Here is a 23,140-nt window from a genome sequence, read left to right on the forward strand (position 1 = left end):
AAATAGCTTTGTCTCAGTTTTTCATCATTTATCACTCTGAACTATCATGTTATTCATCTCAGTTACATATTGTCATCTCCAGATCATACTGAATGGCGGATTGATCTGTTTGCACTGGCAGTTTAGCTGCATTATGTCAGCGGACCCGGGAAAAGACTGTTCCTCTGAGATGAGTCTTCCAGAGGAACAGAGGTAAGACTGCGTCTGTTTTTAGAGAATCATTTTAAACACTGCTTAAGTTTAAAAAAAAAAGTTTTTGTGTGTGTGTGTAACGAACAGCCTTTTCAACAAAGAATGATTGTCATGACAAATGCTGTGCAAAACTTCAATTTAGAACTTCCTATAAATGTTTTTAGATTATTGCAGGTTAAAAACAGCTTGACACTGGTCTAATATTTAATATACAGGAACATTTATCACAGATAAATATATTTATTATGTGGCCCTCTGGAATACTTGATCCTTTCCTAAGTCTGACATTTTCTTAAAATGCTATTTCCTTCATCAATAGCAATGGAGTATAACAGACCGCTCATCCAGCTAGTTTTTCATGCTGGTGCTTGTTATATCCTAGGTTCACTCTGTCTCTGGTTTCAAACAATAAAGGATGCTAGCTTCTCAGCACTTTACTTCACATGGTTGTGCATCTCAATGACGTCACATTTACAGGACTCTCAATTCAACCATACATGGTCTGTAACATCCTGCTGACCATATTGTAACATCCTCCTTTTTTTTAAACACAACTATGGTCACTGTATGCTGTTCTGTGTTTCGTGTCCAACTGATCTCTTACTTGTTCTCCTTCCTAAAGACCTTTTGCTCCTTTATTGTAGTGGTAGGCCTGTTTGCATTGGTTGTCTTTTACTGCAAGTTCCTTGTTTACCACACCTGGCTGCAGGAGACTGTCTTGTGTCTGCAGTTATGCTTGAGTCTTTGTACAGGACTGGCATTGAATCTGGCACTTGAATACTGCATGCTCAGCTTTGCCATTGGTTTTCAGATATGCTGGAGATGATTTTATCATGTTACATGCCTTAATTCCCAAGTTGTGCTGAACTGTTTGAATTCTTGTAAGCTCTACCGTGGCCTGTTATCAGAGATCACTGTGTCTGGAATCCCATGGGCCATTAACTTTTATATCACTGTGCTTGACCGGGTGTCTGTGAGACAGTCTACAGTCTACTTGTGTCTGCAGTGATGCTTGAGTTCTTCTGCTAACTGTAAGAATTGAGAAATTAGGAGATGCCGGACAGTCTGGTTGAAGAGCGACCAGACCCTGAGAGGACAAAGGACCTCTCTGGAATTTAACATTTGAACTCCCCCTCGTGCACTATTGAGACGAAAGTCTCACCTGAGAGTCATCCTAATCTACATCTTTTTCCCTTGATTATTCTAACTGACTTTGACATTATTTTCATTAAAGAGTTAAAAGGAATAGTCAAACATTCGCTCACATTTAATGATCTACAGATATCATTAAAACCTTTTCATTTATGGAGTCAGATGAAATAACGAGAGAATGTGTATTGCATTTAATCAAAATATACTTTGCCTCGAGAAAAGGACAGTAACCTTCCACGCTAGTCGGATGCCGGTTTTGGGCCGATCGAGCGCGAGCCTTACATGCTCATGAGTTTTGTACAGGACTGGCATTGAATCTGGCACTTGAATACTGCATGCTCAGCTTTGCCTTTGTTTTTCAGATATGCTGGAGATGATGTTATCATGTTACATGCCTTAATTCCCAAGCTGTGCTGAACTGTTTGAATTCTTGTAAGCTCTACCGTGACCTGTTATCTGGAATCCCATGGTATCCCATGGTAGTTAAAGGCCCCTTTTAACTTTTATATCACTGTGCTTGGAAAAATAGTCAACTGTGGTGAGACATGATCTGTTGTTTAATGAAAACAAATCAGTTCCCACTTTTGACCATAGTCTGCATTGGTTTCTATGGCGACTTTCAGGATGTTTCCTATAACAACGTCTGACGTTTATGTTATACGTGCCGTGAGAAAGTCACTTAAACCACACAAAATCCGATCAGAGCGGTCAGACTGAAACGGATTTCCAGAAATGCGCCACATATGGTTTGTACAAATTACATTCACACTTTGTTCACACTTGCTAAATCGGATTTCAATCGGATATCGAAATATCGAATTTGGACTGCCAGTCTTGCCTTGAAAAAAAACCTGCCAAAAGTGTAAGATCCAGTTTCACAATACATGAATTACACTTACGAATAACAGTAAAATGCTGCAAATATTTTTTTTCTTACACTTGAAAGGCGATTTACACCTTTACAAATCTTCTCTTACGCATGCAAATTTAATTTACACTTGCAATCTTATGTACACTTTCACAAATCACAAAACCCTGCACATGCAATTGTTTATGACATCCTTTTACCTTCATAATACTCTTGTAAATACGCTCTGCTGAGGGTGTCTGCTAGGTGCATTAGTCAACCCGGAACTTAGACAACATTGTTGTCATATCGCTGATGTCTCAAAAACATTCTTTTAGGTGCATCAAGAAGTGCTTTCTTATTGTTTCTAGGGTTTTTTGGTCAGAATGAACCACAGTGTCCTGGTGTAGTTTCTCCATCCCAAACAGGATTTCCAGGCATTCTTTTGCTATTTTAGCATACCCCTTTTCCGCAGGCATAAGTGCTCTGCTACAAAAAGCAACTGGATGTCCTGCCAGTAGAAGTGCTCCATCCAATCCTGTTTCAGAGGAGTAGCACTGAAGAACTAGGTCTTCTTCTGGATTGTAGCACTTCAAAACAGGTGCTGTGGCAATAATTTGTTTCAATTTATTGAATGATTCTTCCTGTACATCAGTACACTCCCAAACCGGTCAGCTGTTTTAATGTGTCGCAGCTGTCTGACAAGTGTGTACAAAATTTGGACAGATAGAGCTTTCCATTTACCTCACTTGCTTGACCATCACAAAGATGTCACATACACAGGATTCTCTCAATTCAACCATTCATGGTCTGTCACATCATGCTGACCATATATACAGTAATATATTTAACAGTGCTACAGCGAGGACTCGCACTCTCTTGTTTCATACAAACGAAACGTAAAGTAATATTGTTGTGGTGTTCATGTTGATGATTGTTTTGTACATTGTAAATGATTATAACATAATAAACAGGTCAGATTTAGAAAGTTTTGACTAAAATCAGTATTTCATGTCCACGTTATTATTAATTTGGTGAAAAGGCATGTAATAAGAAGTATGACTGTACACTATCTCTTAATATGTTTGTTTTGTTGTTGGAACTTGTTCTTTTGTCTTGGCTCAAAACTCTTTGCTAGAAACTTGCTTTGATTTGAGATTCGAGCTTCAAATCATTTCAATATTTTCAATTTCAATTAAATATTATGTAAATAATAATTGTCATTGGCTTATGTCAATGTTTTGTGTTCTCCGCTTCAAGTTGGGGTTTATTCTGCGATAACAACCAGCTGGATGTAGTGCATAGTAAATGTAAATAATGTGGAAACTTTAATAACATGTAAACATAAAAATATACATGGCAAACAGGGCTTGCTAATTGCACACAATGGCGCAATAAAAACTACACATACTAAATAAACACTACACATAATAAAACACGTACAGTGTAGATCCATATGTGTTTTTAGTGAAGTGAATATTGTTAAGGGTGACGAACCAGCGCATCACTTGACTTTACCAGTTTAGATTCCAATGTAGCTGACCTGATCAGTTTTTAGGATAAAGTCTCAGTTCATCAGTAAAGTTTTTCTCTGTTATTTGTGTCATTAGAGAAAGATCAGGCTCACTTGTGTCCAGCTCTGTGTCTATGAAGAGTGACTGTTCAAAGGATGAGGTACCGAACTTCAGTGAGAAAAAAACATCATCATCTTCCAGGTATTTAATGCACATTACTTTGCTCTGTTAGTTAATGTCCCCACTAAGTTTTATGTGATAACTTTACTGAATAAAACAATAAATCACAGAATGAGATGTCTGGTAAATTGATTTACTCTTTTGTGAGATTAGTCTGGACTTTTTTTCATTTTTTTTTTAGTAATACTATTACACAGGAAGCCACTAGGATGCATAAATTCACCAGTGAAAGACAGAACAGGCAGCCAAACATAAATACAACCATCTATTGTAGAGAGAAATAAAATTGCATAGCTATACTGTATTTAATTATTTTCTCTGTTCTTTGTGTCATTAGTGAAATATCAGACTCTGATGTTTTCAGCTCTGTGTCAGTGAAGAGTGACCAATCAATTGGACATCCACCAGAATTAAGTGAGAAAACAACATCAGCTACCAAAAGGTATCTCATGTGTTTTACATTATATTGCTGTTAGCTAGTTTCTCCATTGTATGTGATTAAATGACAGAACATGTACAGCCGTGGCCAAAAGTTTTGAGAATATCAAATGTCAAAGTTTATTTTTATTTATATAGCACCATTTATACAGCCGAGGCTGACCAACGTGCTTTACAAAACAAAACAAGCATACATCAAACAGGGAGAAAAGGGAGAAAAATAATTAAAGAAGACAACATTCTAAAAAATATATTCCTAAAATGCATGGCACAAATTATTATTTATTAAAGGCAAGTGAAAAAAAGTAATTTAAATATGGCCATCTTTAAGCATGACTCTTTGGATTTATATGAAATGGTAACACTTTACAATAAGATTCAATTTTTAGTATTATCTAAGGTTAATAAGTGCTGTAGAAGTATTATTCACTGTTAGTCTGTTAATTTCAACATTTAGTAATACATTTTAAATTGAGTTTTAATTTGAATTTGATCTGTTATTACCTTAAAGTACTATGAACTAACATGAGTGTTCAAGGTACAAATGTATTGTTCAAATATGAATACATGCAGTAAAAATGTATATTGTATATTGAAAATGCATATAGTTCATGAAAGCTATAATACATCCTTGTTAACAAATAAGGGACTTGCAAAGTATTACCTATAAATTTACATGTTTCTAGGTTATACCTTAAGAAACACACATTTGACCTATAATATTTAAATTTTTAAATTATTTTTCGTTCTGTAGAACTTCTCATTTTAATATATTCATATTTATATATTTATTTCATTTAGCACATTTCAGTTCAGCACTGTTTTCCTAGGAGTGTTATGTTTGTTTTTAATCCAGTATCCATTTTAAAAAATATCAGTTGAATAATCGGTTACCGGCATGTACGGTCAAACCTAAATATCGGTATCGGTAAAATCCACTATCGGTCGACCTCTAGTCTCCAGCCTCTGGCCAGAAAAGCCTCCGATTACACAAAATTACGATTTTTGCGTCATCTGAGGATTTTTTTCCAGACAAAAAATACAGAAATCTCTCGTCTCAGGGGGACATGAGGGAGGGAAGCACGGTCATTCGCATAGCATTCCTTTTGTGCCAGGGCTGAAATGCAATGGAACTTCGGAGGGTATTAAGTTCATTTTCATAGCAAAGAGGGACTTTGAAATTAATTGCAATTCATCTGATCACTCTTTATAACATTCTGGAGTATATGCAAATTGCCATCATAAAAACTGAGGCAGCTGACTTTGTGAAAATTTATATTTGTGTCATTCTCGAAACTTTTGCCCATTGGCTGTATTGTAAGCTTTACTCTGTATTGAACTCAGCCTGGAGCTTCTTTCTGGTAACATATTTACACATGCAGCCACTAGGGGGCTCATGAGGAGAAGCATTTTTTCTGTCAAATTGAACTGTAGTTTGTGTTTATTGTGTTTGTGGTACTGGATTAGTAGCTTCAATATAGTTAATAACTGCATCTACAGTACTAGAAGATGTGTTTCTCCAACATTATCGACAACGTTGTGTAGACAAAGGAACAAAAAATGTATTTTAATATTATATACAAAATAAAAATCTGGGATTCAAAATCAGATTCAATCCTGGAAATATACAGAATTTAGTACAGACGAATGCATACCTTTTAGGGGTGTAACGGTACACAAAACCGACGGTTCGGTACATACCTTTTTGAAGTCACGGTTCGGTATGGGTTCGGTACAGCAGGGGGGAGAAAACTAAACATAAAATTGCTTCTTTTTTTCATTAAACAGTGGTTTACTGAACAAATTGTGTCTGATTTCAAATTGTGGAATGAATTCAGTTATAACTAAAAGTTTCTTAAGGACATAAAAATAGCTCTAATGCTGTAAACTATATGGGGAGCCCTACTTGCACATTACTATAATATTAAAGGTTAACAAGAGCCCAAACTATTAGCCAAAAAATTCAGTTGCTATTTATAAAAATATAATTATAATTATATAATAAATACTAAATACTAATTTAATAAAAAAATTGGGGAAACAAGTATGCACAAAAAAATATTTATTTTTAGATATAATAATCACCACTCGAATAACACATTGTATGCAAACATGTAAACTGCACATAAGGCAGTTTTTGAATTTAAAACTTCTAAATCATAAAATTATGTTTTCTCCAATTCGTTGTTGAAATACAATTTTTTTATACACATTGGGTCTCATTCATGAAACATTCGTAAATATACGAGTAAATATGTGAGTGATTTGCGCGTAAAGAGACATTCCCGAAAATTCTTCTCCTGATTCACAAATACTTCGTAAACGTCAGATTTGATAGTGAAATGTGTGTGTGTGTTAATGAATTCCAATCAGTCGTAAATGGGACGCGCGTGCACGCTCATTCTCTCAATTACCAAAAATCCCGCCCATTAAAACCAACTGACAACTATATATGGGCATCATATTATGTCACCAAACGAAGGATTTCAACATGTCTTCTCAAAAGCAAATGAAGAAGAGAAATTTCTCAGATGCAGAAATTGAAGTTTTATTATCAGAAGTTCATTCAAAACGCCACATTTTATTTTCAAGCGTAGGCTACATAGTGGTGTATCAGGTCCTAAAAAAAAGGGGACTTTTTAGGTAAAAATGCTTGGCAGCATATTACAGATGCAGTTAATGGAGTTTCATCTGTTAATCGAACAGTCCCAGAAGTGAAAAGAAAATGGTTCGACATGAAGCTTGACTGCAACACTTGTGACTTGCGGACTTGTAAAAAAAAAGAAGAAGAAAAAAAGAAAAATGAATAAACAGCTTGAACATATATATAAAAAAAAACTATAAAAAAAAAAAACTTGCGGACTTGTGTTCCGTTTGCAGATGCTATTACTGGCTCTCGTAATAAAAGTAAAAAGAAAAAACGTATGTAATTACTATAGGCCTATATAATATTTTTTCAAAATGCTGTGTAAATATGTACCCGATTAAGGTGAATTAAAATGCAGCCTTATTAATGAGCAAAACATTCGGATGTTAAACGCACTATTTACGCGTGGCTGGGAGCAGGTGTAGATTTCTTTCGTACCAACTAACATTTGGAAAATACGAACATTTTAATGAATCCGAAAATTTACGCCAGAACCACTTTACACACGATTTACACAAAAATTCGTTCTGCTCGTGTTTCATGAATGAGACCCATTGGATGTAATTTTCATGACAGATTTATTTAAACATTTAGGCTATTAAATAATCAAGACTTCACTAACTGGTAAGTAAAATAATGATTGTATGGGCTAATATAATGCATATATTTAGCAAAAGAGTTAATTTCTCTAGTGAACTAACAAGCTGTGTACACTGAGTAACTTTCCTGAGGTAAATGTAATATACTACATGACATATTGTTAAGCTATTTTACCGATGTCTGTTTGCCATTGAAACACTGATTGAGCGATTACACTATGATTCAGTAAGTTGTAATGTATCCTTCAACATACATTCAGATGTTCAGATGTTCATTTGTTTATTCTGTAAGTAACTATTTAAGAGGAACTTTAAGAGATGATCACGCTGCAGCTTGAACTGCGGCGCCTATACAGTGATCTGTCACGCAGCTCATGCCACATTAAACGGCGTCAAAACCACATTCATTGTTTGAATTTCGTGATGAAATGTACATAATACTTAATATGTTGGTGTGAGAACTTGAATTTCAAAGTATCATCCGCAGATAAAACAAGCCTACTGTTAACTCTTTGGTACACATGTGCACAGTACCGGAAGTCCTGTACCAAAACAGTTCGGTACGAATACGTGTAGGCCTACTGTTACACCCCTAATAGCTGTATTTAATTGCTTTCAATCTCTTGAAAAATGACACTGATGGTTTTCTTTTCTCTGTTCTTTGTGTCATTAGTGAAATATCAGACTCTGGTGTATTCAGCTGTGTGTCTGTGAAGAGCGACCACTCAATGGATAGTCCACTTAGATTAAGTGAGAAACCAACACCAGCTACTGAAAGGTATTTCGTGTGTTTTACTTTGCATTGCTGTGTTAGCAAAATTCTCCATTATTAATGGATAAATATATGGTGTATTTGATAGAAATTTACTAAATTACAGAACATGTGTTTGTAAGCTTCTTTACTCTTTATAGAACTCAGTCTGGAGTTTCTTTCCAATAACATATTGTAGTTACACATGCAGCCACTAGGGAGCATTTTTTCTGTCACACCAGCCCACATTACCACACAGAGACACACATTCAAATGTCAGTTAGTTGGGGGGATTGAGGGGTATGCTCTCCCGAGAAAATTTGGATTTCTCGGACCTACATGTGTCCATTTCAAGGTGTTTGGATAACAATAGTTTAAAAAGCATGTCAGTGGGCTGTAGCATTCATTATTTGTCAAGCAGATAACAGATTCTTAAAAATGAGAATGAGGATAAATGTTGCGATTAATGATCCACACTAAAAAGTGGAAATGTATTGCAACAATAAGCATAAATAATCTGCAATCACATATTCCAAACAGGAATGCCCTTAAATGAGAAATCTTTCAAGGATTTTTTCTATAGATGTTACATTTCAATCAAACGCCAGTGCAATCTTTTTGTGTCCAAAGGCAAAAGCAATTTATATTAGCATTAAAGATTGGTTTCAGCTACTTGTTTCTTTCCTAAATTAGTCAATGTTTTTAGACTAATAAGTTCAATTAATGTTCAATTGTTCACTCAGACAGTCACTTGTCACCACCAACTGGCTTAATGATGCAAGTCACACAAACACAGACAAGCGGAGTGATACAAACAGTGAAAAGTCCCAGGGCTGATACTGGTGAAATATACAAACACATTCGAGGACCATACAAATATATATATATATATATATATATATATAGGGTGGGCCATTTATATGGATACACCGCAACAACATGGGAATGGCTGGTGACACCAAAGTCCCGTTTGTGGCACACCAGTACATGTGAGGGGGCAAACTCCTCAAGATGGGTGGTGACCATGACATATACTAATGTGCCACAAACAGAACCTCAATATCACCAACCACTCCCATGCCACTACGGTGTATCCATATAAATGGCCCACCCTGTATATATATATATATATATATAGGCCTACTTATACATTTTATTAATATATATGTATACTTATAAATTTAGCTTATGGTTTCTGTGATTAACAAAAAACATACAGTATTAAATAATACAAATAATGTTAAATAATGTTAATCAAGCTGACTAAATCACACGCCTGCGAGACTTTGAGCAGTTCACACTCGCAACAAAAATACAATATAGGGCCCTATCTTGCACCCAGCGCAATTGACTTTGTACACCGACGCATGTATCATTCCTATTTTGCACCCGCGCAAAGCGGACTTTTCCCTCCACAGAAGCACGTCGGTAAGTTAGGAAATACACTTGCGCTCCCGGGGGCGGTTCAGCGCAAAGAGGAGGCGTGTTCCGGCGCAAACGTTCATTCATGCTATTTTGCAGGTTTAGAAAACAATTGCGCCACTAACCAGGAAAAAATAGTTTAAAGTCAGTGGCGCGTTGCGCATGTTATTCATATGCTATTTTAAGGGCGCATGCTTGGCCATAATCAATGTAGCGTGTGCACAACGCACATAGCCTACACTTTGATTCTCTCATCTACACAGAAGCAGCAGTTTTCATTTTTGAATACATTATTACGATAGATAGATAGATAGATAGATAGATAGATAGATAGATAGATAGATAGATAGATAGATAGATAGATAGATAGATAGACTATTTATTATAAAAGCATACATCTAGCTTACACATTTACCCAAATTATCATACGCCTGTTTAACCGAAGTTCATTTGGGTGGGTTTCTCCATTTCAATGTAACTTCTCTCTTTTACGGCCGTGACGAGAGCGTTGCTCTCCTTGGCTGTGAACCGCGCCTGGCAAATCCGCCGTTTCAATAGCAATCCGCTATGGAAAAAGCGCGTTTGCTCTTAAAGGGAATGTGAGATGACGCTCTGATTGGTTTATTTCACGTTACGCCCAAACCACACCTATGAATAATGAAGCTACTTCAGACCAACCCATTTTAGATTTGCGCCTGGCGCAATAGTCATTTATCCCGCCGGGAAAATAGCAACAGCGCCGAGACCCGCCCACAAAGTTACTTGCGCTTTGCGCTTTGACACTTGCGTTTCAGATCGTTAAAATAGGGCCCATAATCTATATAATTTAAAACATTAAGACAAGCTTGTTATACAAAGGAAATAATACTACAGATCTAGACAAATTGGGTTCGCTTATAGTTAAAAGAATGTCATGGATGATCATTTAGAGGTATTTTTCACATTTTGGTCACAAAAAAAAGTCAGTTTTGATGACCTTTTCAGGCTCGAGCCCCGAATAATTAGTCCTAGCGACGCCACTGATAAGCTGCACACATGTAAATTAAAACAGTGCTCTGTTTAACTCTGAAACATGCAGTGCATCAGACTTTGTAGTAATTTAATTAAATCACAGCCTTTTGCAGGTCGATAATTTAGGGATGCACTGGAAAGTAAATGTATCTTATTAGTGGAATATTAAACGGAACATAGTAACGCCTATATAGCTGTGGTGCACGAGCTGATGATTTATGTATAACAAGTGGTTGCCTTTATTATTACAGGACGTTTGCAGGCCAAGAAGTTTCATGAATGCAAACATCCAAAGCGCGGCCCAAAAAACTGTCTCTGAGACAGCGCGAGAATGCTGAATTTAATTCTCTTTCATGTCTTGCACTTGTACGGACGAATTCAAGCAAATTTATATATATAAAAAAAAAAAAAACAGTTTTGGCGAGTATCCTAGTAAATATAGTCAGTTTTATTTCAAGTGAACGTAGACAGTATATTCATATTGGACCTGTGCATTCGGTCTTAAAGGGACAGCAGTCTAATAAATCTGTAAAGAAATCACTCTCTGCTCTTGACTAAATACCTTTTGTTACTTAATAAAGATCCATATATATTTAATTTGTACAGTGAAGAATATGCAGTGATATTTCACATTTGATTAATTTGTTCTATTATATTTATTTATTTGTAATTTGATTATATGTTCATATTTTATTACTGACTGCTTACTTGTGTTTAATTAGGCTAATAGTTTTTGTTTTATCTAAATTGTAAAAGAGAATTGTGATATTTCACTGGTGTCTAAACATTTGAGTCCTGCTGGAGTAGCTCTAAAAATGTGCTGTCTTATATTTTGAAAGATAAAATATGATAGAGCAATAGAATGAACAGTGAAAGTAAAAAAAGCTCATACAATACATTTTAGCAGGCTTTTTTACCATCAAAATAACTGAAGGAAATGTAAATTTGCTGAACAAATTAAGCCAACTAACATGATTCATATTCTTTTGGTTTCTCTACCCAGTACATTTAAAAATTACAAATGCAGTGAAAATACAGGTAGCGGTGTCGGCAAGTACCAAAAATTTGTGTCGGTATCGAAAAAATGATATTGGTCAATCCCGACGATAATTGCACCAAGCCATAAAGTGTTCGCGATTTTATTTATTTTATGCAGCCCTAGTCAGTACCACAATGCATTTCCATGAGCTAAAGAAAAAAAGAAGTACCCAGATTATATACTTAAACAATGTATAGCGAATGCAAGATATTTCTCTAATATTTTGCCTGGAAATTCAGTATTTTATTTGTTAACAGGATACAGTATGGAACATACGATTCAGACCGTCAGACTGAAAGGAACAAAAATTATTTCAAAGACAATCTTCTGCAGATCTTCCAGGTAGGAAAAACACATTTTCTAATTAAAATGTATATTATAACAAACAAATAGATTATTGAACAAAGTTTTTCAATTCAATTACTTTCAATTACTTTTCCTTTTAAGAGCCCATTAGAATTTGAATGAAGGAATGAAAGCTAATAAACTGATTAAATAGTTTTGACCAAATGGATTTAAGATTTGGTTATTTTATGTTGTTGTCTCTCTCTTTTTATTTATTTTTTATTTTTTTTATTTTACATTTATTCATTTAGCAGACACTTTTTTCCAAATGAGGAATACAAGTGATTCATCAAAAAGAGAAGTGCCCATAAAGCACAGTTTCAGGCATTGTTCAGAAATGTTCAAACTAGAGCAGGGAGGGATTAAGGAAAAGTGAAAGAATAGAGAATATATGTGATGCGATCTGGGAAAACCCGCCGGATGTCGTGCTGGGCCGTTTTCAGTAAATTCCAAAATAGTTTGAATGTCAGTTTTTTTGTCAATTATTTTTTTTTTTTATTAAATTATTATTCTATAACATCTTTTCTCTTATCTCTGAAAATAGCTTGGCAAAATGCCCTTGTTTACTGCAGAAAAAAAGCGATTTATAGTGTCAAGCTGAAAATACTCTCTTTCTCTAATGCATTCTATGCGACCATTTTCTCTAACGCCCGGCAGAGGTGAAAAAACAAAACATTCGCCGTATATCCCATCCACCTGTCCGTCTCTTAACACTACAAAGATAGTTTACCTTTAAAATAAACCACATAACATGTACAGTGAATGCGTATTAGTGCACATTTCGCGCCAATCCTGTTTAAACTATAAAGTCACTCAGTTTTATAACAATCGCGAGATGGACAAGAAGCGTCCCGACGGTGACAGTTAATTAAACCTGTTTTTCTCAAAATTCCGTTCCAGAAAATCATAGCGATCGGCCGACTTCAGATAAACATAACTTTTGCTACCAACAAGCTATGATAAAAATAAAAACAGATTTGGAAAGGGCTTGATACCAGCTTCCATATGATATCAAAACCTGTAGTAGGTAAAATTTCACCATGTGGTGGGTTTTCCCAGATCGCATCACATATGTATCTGATCTTCCTGGTGTGCAGTGCAAAGCTGCATGATCAAGCTGTCTTTGCATTTTGCTCTTAGAAGGTCAGCTGGTCATCAAAGATTACTCCCAAGATTTCTGGTAAAACTAGATTTTATGACTGTTGATGAACCTAGCTGAATGGTGAAATTTTGCTGTACAGTTGGAGTGCCTGGGAAGACAAGAAGCTCAGTCTTTGCCAGGTTGAGCTGCAGGTGATGTTCTTTCATCCATGCCGAGATGTCCACCAGACAGTCTAAGATTTGGGCAGCTACCATTGGATCATCATGTGGAAAATAAAAATAAAAATAAAAATAGAGCTATGTGTCCTCAGGATTAGAGCCCTGCATTTCAGTCTGAGCCTGATGGGCCCTGACTTATATTTATGCTCCTAGGGCCGGGCTTTGGGTCAATTTTCAAGCCATAGATCACACATGGGCCGGCATTGGGCCAATTTTAGTCTTCTCCTTTTATATTTTAGACATTCTTTAACTCCACCACCACCAGTAGCAACTGGCGTGCCTTCAGCACAGCTTTACATCTGGTTAGTTCATGCGTTTTCTCTGATCAGATATGTACCTGATTTCTTTGGTAAAACGTTTACATTTACACTTGGCCGCATAAATGTGTGTCCGCAAAATGAATATAAATCTGATCTTCCCGCGTTATATGCAAATTTCACATTTCATGTCAACAAAAGCAACAGATAAGACCTGCATTTTATTTATCATCAGATAATTTCAAGATCAAAGACCGCAATAGGAAAGAGACCGGCATTAGCACTAGTGAGATAATTTAGTCTCATTACTTTTAATGAAGATGATTGTGTTTTGAGCGTCTGCAACTTAACCTCAGTATCATTTGAGGCAGTTTGCACATTGACTTGCTAAAGATATACTACTCATACTCATCTGCGGTGATGCGTGTTGCAGTAGCACTGCCATATCCAGATCAGACGAAGGACCTTTGCCTAGACATGACCACAACACATCCCTGAAGTGTCAGCAGAGATTGTGTCAACTAGACTCTCCCCTGTGAAAGCCTTATCGACACAAGAGCCATGGGCACTGATCCTCAACAAACCCGTCTCCATACCGTTGTGATGACTCCAATCTTCAACCAGTTGGAACTAGATAAATATTCTGAATGTTCTGATACAATCTGACTTCTGACCTTTAATGCTGTCTGAATCATAATCATACACTGTCGCAGTGTACACAGAGGAGAACTGTCCCCCGACTGAGCCTGGTTTCTCCCAAGGTTTTTTTCTCCATCCTGTCACCTGATGGAGTTTTGGTTCCTTGCCACTGTCGACTTTACCACCTTTTTTACCTTTGGCTTTTGGCTTGCTTAGTTATTTAATACTTAATATTACATTTAATTTAATATTCAACAATATTATTGATCTGCCTGCATTGACGGCATTATATGAGACCTGAACTGAGCTGGACGTTGACATCACTGTTTTCTCCAGAGCGGCTATATACAGTGCATCCGGAAAGTATTCACAGCACTTCAATTTTCCACATTTTGTTATGTTACAGCCTTATTCCAAAATGGATTAAATTAATTATTTTCCTCAAAATTCTACAAACAATAACCCATAATGACAATGTGAAAAAAGTTTGTTTAAAAATCTTTGCAAATTTATAAAAAAAAAAAAAACACATGTACATCAGTATTCACTACCTTTGCTCAATACTTTGTTGAAGCACTGCTTCATGAAGCTTCAAAACCTTTACGAATATTTTATTCCGATTCAGCGGTTCGGCCCTATTGGCCCAACTAGACCTGGTTCCCAGAACTGATGCTCATCATGACAGCCCCTCCCTGGTGCATTTCTCTGAGGAAGCACCTGCTTTCTCCAAACTTCTGGAATCTCCACCTCTGGTCTCTAGATGGTGTGCGGAGGACCTAGGTGATCTAATCCAGGTGGTGCAGCTGCATCCAATCCTTACATCACCAAGTGCAATGCAAAGCAGTGGTGTAAAGCATGCCATCACTTGACTCTAGAGCATTGGAGACATGTTCTCTGGAGTGACAAACCACGCTTCTCTGTCTGGCAATCCGATGGACGAATCTAGGTTTGGCGGTTGCTAGGAGAATGGTACTTGCCTGACTGCATTGTGTCAAGTGTAATGTTTGGTGGAGGGGGGATTATGGTGTGGGGTTGTTTTTCAAGGGTTGGGCTTGATCCCTTAGTTCCAGTGAAAGTAACTCTTAATGCTTCAGCATACCAATACATTTTGAACAATTCCATGCTCTCAACTTTGTGGGAACATGACTGCACCAGTGCACAAATAAAGGTCCATAAAGACATGGATGAGCGAGATTGGTGGGAGTCCTGATCTCAACCCAATAGAACACCTTTGGTATGAATTAGAGACTGCAAGCCAGGCCTTCTCATCCAACATCAGTGCCTGACCTCACAAATGTGCTTCTTGAAGAATGGTCAAAAATTCCAAAAAAGACCCTCCTAAACCTTGTGTATATAGTGTATGTGGAGCTGCAGGCTTCCAGTTTTATCCATAGTCTTAATGTATGTGTCAAACAGAACAGCAGTTAATGTACCTTCTCTGCATAATCCCTGTCCCATCTTCCACCCTAGTAGGTGTGGGGGGATCAGGTGGCTTACACGGAGCGCTGGAAGGGGCAGCAATAGTGGGGTGCCATACAGGCTGCCATTCCTTAGATCCCTTCTGACGTAACATCGAATGTCTGAGTGTGCGCTGCACGCGCTTCCATATTTATACTTGCGCTGCACGGTGGAGTATGCAATTCAAATCTTGTACATTGGCTCATTTAGTTACACTTGAAGTTCATTGGTCTCTCCGGCAAGATCTCAATTCGTCAGATCACTTTGGACATAACAGGTTATAGGGGTTACATACGTAACCTAGACGTTATTAGAAAATAAATTACTGGTACTCCCAACCCTTCCCAAACTGACCGGGGTTGTAAGATAAGGAAAAGTTGTTAGAGAGAGTAGCAGAGGTTGCTTTATCCTCTGGATGAATCCAGGTTTCAGTCAAGTCTAAGATACTAAGAGTTGACTGAGTAGCAAAGGCCGGAATGAACTTGAGCTTTATTGACAGCTAACTGACAATTCCAGAGATCCAAAGGAATAGAGACAGGTGCACTTTAAGAGGTGCTGATAGTTTGCAGGTCATCATGATTGAATTGCCTTCTGCTTGTGTTGTTGAGAGACAACATTAACCCTTAAAGACCGATACGGCCGCCCGCGGCATAAAATAACTATCGTTCTAAAATGTTTAATAACTTTTGAGTCGCTAATCCAATTTGTATGCTTTAAAATGCACCGTAAAGATGAGATTCTCAGCTTTCCTGTGTTATCACGGGTGTCTCTATAGGTCATTCAGTGGCTCCGTAGTGCCGGCGATTGCGTCATCAAAATCTACAGCAGTGATTCGTCAAGGAAACACATGTGGTTTCTTTCTCTGAGCCAAACAGGAACGATTGTTGATGCTTAGTCCCACCCCCATGCCCAGATTCGTCCAAACGGTCATCAACTCAACCAACAAACATAGTGATTGGTGATTTTAACAACCAATCACGTTTCTTTATACACATTGAAAACTACGCATGAAAACTAACGGATGCAAAGTTTTTGACCATAGCGCAAAACACGAAAGAGCGCAAAACATAAAAGAGCATAAAACACGAAAGAGCATGAGTATGTAAAAAAAACAGCAGTACAAATCGGAGGATGTGTTAGAATTTATTTTTTTAAACGAGTCGTTAGACCTGGTGAAACCTTCCGATTCAGAAGATTGTTTGAATCATTTGCACTGTTTTTTTATATTTAGTTTGTGAAGATTATTTGCACTATTTGTTCATTAGCACTCAGTATATTACCCTCAATGAACCATTTCTTCATTTGCACTGTTTATTTCTTTTGGTATTTAGTTTGTGAAGATTATTTGAACCATTTGTTCATTTACACTCTGTAGGCTATATTGTATTGTTAGTATTTATATTGCACAGTTGTCACTACTTGTTATATTGTTTGCATTTGTTATTCATATTCAAATTATAATATAATTGTCTGAAGAAAAATGTTTGCTTCAGTGTTCTGTTGTAATATAACAACTTTTCTATTTACTTTACTTCCTGAACTTATTTGGACACATCTACATTGTCAGAAAATGTAATACACCTGTTTTTACTCAAAAACGCCTAGAATAATGTTATAATAAATGGCTATAACTTGCTGAGGGATTGTTACATGTAGACAAAATTTCATCTGGAAGTCTAAAACAACCAAGTCTAACTTTCTAAAAGAAAAAAACAAAACTTCAGGAAGTTCTGTTTGAGTTCACTCTGAAAACACCACATTTTTTGCTGCCGTTTTTCTTAAAATCCTGTTAATTTCATAAATTCTCTGACAAAAGAAATGTAAAACTGGGACTTTAAATGAGCTAGCTGGAAACTTTAGGTTCTCCTGTTTAAAATGATATATGGCACTTGATGCTTGCTGCTAGAATGGGTTAGAAAAACAAAGAAAAGTACAGGTGAGTCAGGCGCCCCAAAAATGTTCTAGGTCTTTAAGGGTTAATGTACTGTAAGCGCATGTTAAATGTGGGAAAAGAGGGTGGAAATATATGGAAGTACAAATGGAAAAGAGAGACTCTTTTAGTGCCTTGTCTGTGTCCTTACTAGGTGGACTTGCGCAGGTAAACTCTCAGGTCTTTAGCTGAGTTGGTCTTCACACAAGGAGGCTGAACATGTGGGTTTCCACTGGAGTGGAACGGATACCAAATAAATATACAGCTTATCAACTTTTACAGCTGTGAACGCCTTAACGATTACCACACCAAAAGCCTATAACACACACATGACTGAAATCGAAACTACTGCGAGACAATTTGCCACTTAAGTGCAGTAAGGAGCAAAACAAATAAAAAAGCTTCTTTATAGTCAATAGCTATTATTATAATTATAATTATATTGTATAATTATTATATAATTATAATGAAAGTAGAAAATAGAAAGCAGGAAACAAAGAGAGCTACCGATGTCTCCACTGACTAATTGCTTCTCCTTTTTCTTGCTTTGTAGGAACTTGAGGGCAAAATAATAACATTTCTGCTAAATGAACTGAAAAAGTTTGAGAAAATATTACAAAAGGAGAAGACACAATACTTAGTGAAGGACTATAATGAGGATAGATGGGGTATCAAGGAAGCAGCTCTTGATCTGGCACTCTACTTCCTGAAAGAGATGAAGCAAGATGAAGCTGCTAGTGCTCTAGAAGGTAAGAGACTTATTACCATCTTTCATATTTTCATTTATAAAATGTACTGGAAAAAATTCTGATAAAAATATGAGTATTTTTTTCTGGTGTTTAGATGAGCTGGTATTCATTCATCCACTAAAATATAACCTAAAGAAGAAGTATCAATGTGTGTTTGAAGGAATTGCAAAGCATGGTGACTCCACTCTTCTAAACAGCATCTACACAGATCTTTATATCACTCAGGGTTGTAGTGAACAGATCAATACTGAACATGAGGTAAGACAGATTGAAGTTGCTTCCAGGCATCAAGAATCACAAGAGATACAGGTTGAATGCAAAAAATTGTTTGAAGCACCTGAACAAGACAAGGAGATCAGAACTGTAATGACAAAGGGTGTTGCTGGTATCGGAAAATCCATCTCTGTGCAAAAGTTTATTCTGGACTGGGCTGAAGGAAAAGAAAATCTAGATATCAACTGCATATTTCCTCTTCCATTCAGAGAGTTAAACTTAAAAGAGAAAGAAACACGAAGCTTGACAGATCTTATAAGTCAGTTTTTCCCAGAGACAAAAAGACTTAACCTTACAAGAAGTAATAAATTCAAAGTCCTGTTCATCCTTGATGGATTGGATGAATGTCGCCTTCCTCTTAACTTTGAGGGTAATGAGATGTGGCGTGATGTATCGTCACCAACCTCTCTGGATGTTCTTCTGACAAACCTCATCAAGGGAAATCTGCTTCCTTCTGCTCTCATCTGGATCACTACAAGACCAGCAGCTGCCAGTAAGATTCCTCCTGACTGTATCGACCGGGTGACAGAAGTCAGAGGATTCAATGATGCACAAAAGGAAGAGTACTTCAATAAAAGATTCACAGATAAGAATCAGGCCAAAGAAATCATTGATCACATAAAAAAATCAAAGAGTCTCTTTATCATGTGCCACATCCCAGTCTTCTGCTGGATATCAGCCACTGTTCTCCAGAATATTTTTGAGGAGAAAATAAATGAAATGAAAAACAATCAGGTTGATGACGCCTCCAAAACACTGCAGCAATCAAATACTGAAGACACTCCCAAGACACTGACACAGATGTACACACACTTTCTCCGCTTTCAGATCCAGCAGAGCAGACGAAAGTATGATGGAGAATACACACCAGATGTTTCCTGGGATAAAGATGCCATCCTTTCACTTGGAAAACTGGCATTTCATGAGCTGGAAAGAAACAACCTGATCTTCTATGATTCAGACCTAGAAGCTTGTGGTATTGACATGTATAGGGCATCAGTGTATTCAGGCATGTGTACCCAGATCTTTAAGGAGGAAAAAGGGATCATTTTTGGTACCATGTACTGCTTTGTTCACTTGAGCATACAAGAGTTTATTGCAGGTCTTTATGCACATCTGTTTCTAGACACCAACAATAAAAGTGTGTTTGTTCATGAGTCTACAGAACAGGAAAACAAAAATGAAACCATGTTTGATTTGCTCAAGACTGCAGTGGACAAGGCGCTCGAGAGTGATAATGGACACCTGGACCTTTTCCTTCGCTTCCTTCTCGGTTTGTCACTCCAGTCCAATCGACTACTCTTACGAGGTCTGTTAAAAAAGGAAAATGGCATTGACCAGAGCAAAAAAGCAGTAGTTCAGTACATTAAGCAGAAATTAGAGGATAATCTGTCTCCAGAGAGATCTATCAATCTGTTCTACTGTCTGAATGAACTGAATGATCAAAGTCTGGTGAAAGAGATTCAGACTCACCTTAGAGAAGGAAGTCTCTCATCTGCTGACCTTTCACCTGCCCAGTGGTCTGCTTTGGCCTTTGTGTTGTTGACATCAGAGGAGGAGATGGAGGAGTTTGATCTCCAGAAATTCAAGAAATCAGACGAGTGTCTCATTAGATTATCAGCACTGATCAAAACCTCCAAAAGAGCTCTGTAAGTAATTTCATTTTTTTCATGTTTTACTTTAATTAAAAAAAATGCATTATTCACATTATTCTTTTTTCTTTCTTTTTTTGTCTTTTATCTTAAGTGTGTCTTGAAACCTCTAATCTATAGTGATATAACCATATGCCAATAAATAAGTGTATAACTCCTTTATGGTTAAATTATTAGATATTTTATGTATCTTTTTGTTTAAATAAGGCAGTCCATTAGAAGTAGTGTAATCCCAATACTGTATTATATTTACATGTATGTTTTATGTAGATATTTCTGTTTTCAGCAAAACAAGCTTCACAGTTAGCTGCGGAAGAAGCACATAATGTTATCATAAAACGTATGGTTCCTTCTGCTATGAAGGACATATACTCTTACTTAAACTCAAATGCTCAAAACATTAATTCTCCACATTAAGACACTCATCATGATAATAGAGCAGCACTTTTCAACCCTAAATTTTATTCAAGCATGCTAGTGTCTTTTTATCTAGGAAATGTGTCACTGAATCAGTAGAATTCTAATTGTTACAAATTGCTCTGAGACACAAGGTTAGGGGTCCAAATGCAGCATTTAATAACAGGAAACTCAGGCAAACAGGCTAATCCAGAAAACAGGCAAAGAGTCAAACCCATGGAACAGGAAACCAGAAGAGTGTTCAGAAATGCTGAGTAAATACATACAAGTCTTCACAAAAAGTGAGTAGATACACAGGTTTTAAATAAGCAAAAATCCTGAAGGGAGGTGGAGCGGAGGCGGACCAGGAGGTTGGACAGAGGGCCAGGACTGTGGAGTGGAAGCAGTACTGGAGACTGAGGCAGATCGGGGAGCCAGGGCAGATCAGGCAGAGTAGATGACCAGGGCAGAGCCAGCTGGGCAAGTGGCCAGGGTGTAGCTGATGAGAGAGAATATAATCTCAGTGGAGCTGAAGACCACCATGGCAGAGCAGATGAACACCACAGTCAGGCAGACATGACTGAAGACCCCAAGGAGAAGCAGAAGACCAACACAACAGGGCAGACAAGACTGAAACGACCGCTGTGGTTGTATCAGGGAAAACAGAGAGTTCATGATCAGACACTGCCGCCTCAGGCAACACTAGATCAGGTGCTGCAGCCTCTGGAGAAATGTATGCAGCACAGATATACAGGATGGCCATCACTGTAACAGGGAGTACAATTGATGGTGGAAGAACCTCTGGGAACTCTAGACTAGATGCCACCACAGAGATGTCAGTTGCTCGCACAGACATCAGCAGTGTGTCCACCAAAGAGGGAGCTGGTCTCAAACACCTAGGGACTGACTTGGTAGCTTCAGGTGCAATGTTCATGATGGCTGGAAACTCTGGTGTGGCATCCATGATGACTGGAGACTCTGGCATGGTGTCCATGATGGCTGAAGACTCTGGCACGCCAGTTATGATGGCTGAAGGTTTTTTCGTGGAGGCCATGACAGCTGAAGGCTTTGGCGTTGTGGGCATGACAGCTGGAGCCTCTGGGGTGTCAGCCATGCCGACTGGAGGCTCTGATCTTGGGACCACTAGACTGGAAAGTGCTATGAGCACTGGACTAGCCACCATAAGAACCAGAACATATGTTAGGGGAACATAGTGAGCATCAACACTCTTTGGTTTTCACAGTGCATTGTAGGACTTTAAGGAGCAAATGTGTCAGTGCCCTGGAAGGATTCTGTGGTTTATATAGACTGGGCTTAAGTTAATGAGCAATAGCTGAAAGCAATTAGGCAGTTCATTATAGAATAGCAATGGACTAGGGTGCGCTCTGGTTGATATCCAGGGCACTCCAGCTGGTGGTCGTGACACTAAAATGTAAAAAAAAATGTTGAAGAGTAAAGTCATTGCAGCTCACACTACTGAATATTTGTGATGCGATCTGGGAAAACCCACCACATGGTGAAATTTTACATTTTACAGGTTTTGATATTTGACAATTGAATTGAATTGAATTGAACAACTTTATTAATCCCGGTAGGGAAACTGGTTTGCCACCAACCATACAGCCATCACAATACACAACTAACAAACAATAAATAATTCTGCATTAGAAGACTAATAAAACCTGATTAAGAGACACAATTTAAAAAAATTCAATATCACAGTTCAAAAATATAAAAATACAAACACTATAAAAAAACAAGGATAATATTTAGTAATTAACAATGTTCGTTGAAGTATCTGATCGCTGCGGGAACAAAAGACCTTCTCATGCGCTCACTAGAGCACCGAGGCATAACCAATCGCTTACTGAAAGAGCTTCTGAGTCCCTTAAACAAATTGTGTAGTGGATGGCCTTCAAAAAGCAGGACAATTTTTAATTTTGAACTTATCCTCTTCTCCACAATAACCTCCAATACATCTGGGTTAAGACCAATAACTGAACCAGCTCTCTTTATCAGCTTATTTATTCTATTTTTGTCCTCAGCAGATAAACTGCCCCCCCCAGCAAAGTACAGCATAAAAAAGAACACTAGCTAAAATCCCCTGATAAAAAACATTTAAGAGCTTTGTGCTGATGTTGAATGATCTAAGTTTTCTCAAAAAGAACAGTCTCGACTGAGCTTTCTTCATTACAACATTGGTGTTCTCTTTCCAATTTAATTTTTCATCCAAATGGACACCTAAAAATTTATATGACTGCACAATTTCGATCAACTGACCATTAATTGTAACTGGAAGGACCTTCTCTTTTTTCTTTCTGAAATCAAT

The 23,140-nt window shown here is 37.3% G+C and overlaps 3 protein-coding genes across 2 annotated transcripts in view; 2 read left to right on the top strand and 1 right to left on the bottom strand.

Moving 5' to 3' along the window:
• Positions 1–20,416, top strand: part of LOC309475598 (protein NLRC3-like) — a gene marked incomplete at its 3' end in the record, with an annotated part of 30,382 nt that extends 9,966 nt beyond the window's left edge. The window contains exons 2-8 of the mRNA XM_082138431.1: positions 83–192; positions 3,802–3,906; positions 4,223–4,327; positions 8,243–8,347; positions 12,050–12,134; positions 18,295–18,490; positions 18,585–20,416. Coding sequence (XP_081994557.1) covers positions 134–192; positions 3,802–3,906; positions 4,223–4,327; positions 8,243–8,347; positions 12,050–12,134; positions 18,295–18,490; positions 18,585–20,416 — 2,487 coding nt within the window. The 5' untranslated portion in view covers positions 83–133. The remainder of the gene's footprint in view (positions 1–82; positions 193–3,801; positions 3,907–4,222; positions 4,328–8,242; positions 8,348–12,049; positions 12,135–18,294; positions 18,491–18,584) is intronic.
• LOC309475673 (uncharacterized protein) overlaps positions 1–23,140 on the bottom strand; it is a 204,200-nt gene that overhangs the window by 100,246 nt on the left and 80,814 nt on the right.
• The window catches only part of LOC309475586 (uncharacterized protein), a 388,909-nt gene that overhangs the window by 82,612 nt on the left and 283,157 nt on the right, over positions 1–23,140 (top strand). The gene's annotated exons all lie outside the window — the stretch shown is intronic.

This window comes from Leuciscus leuciscus (assembly GCF_965113295.1).
Source record: "Leuciscus leuciscus genome assembly, chromosome: 15".
In the NCBI taxonomy this organism is placed as follows: domain Eukaryota; kingdom Metazoa; phylum Chordata; class Actinopteri; order Cypriniformes; family Leuciscidae; genus Leuciscus; species Leuciscus leuciscus.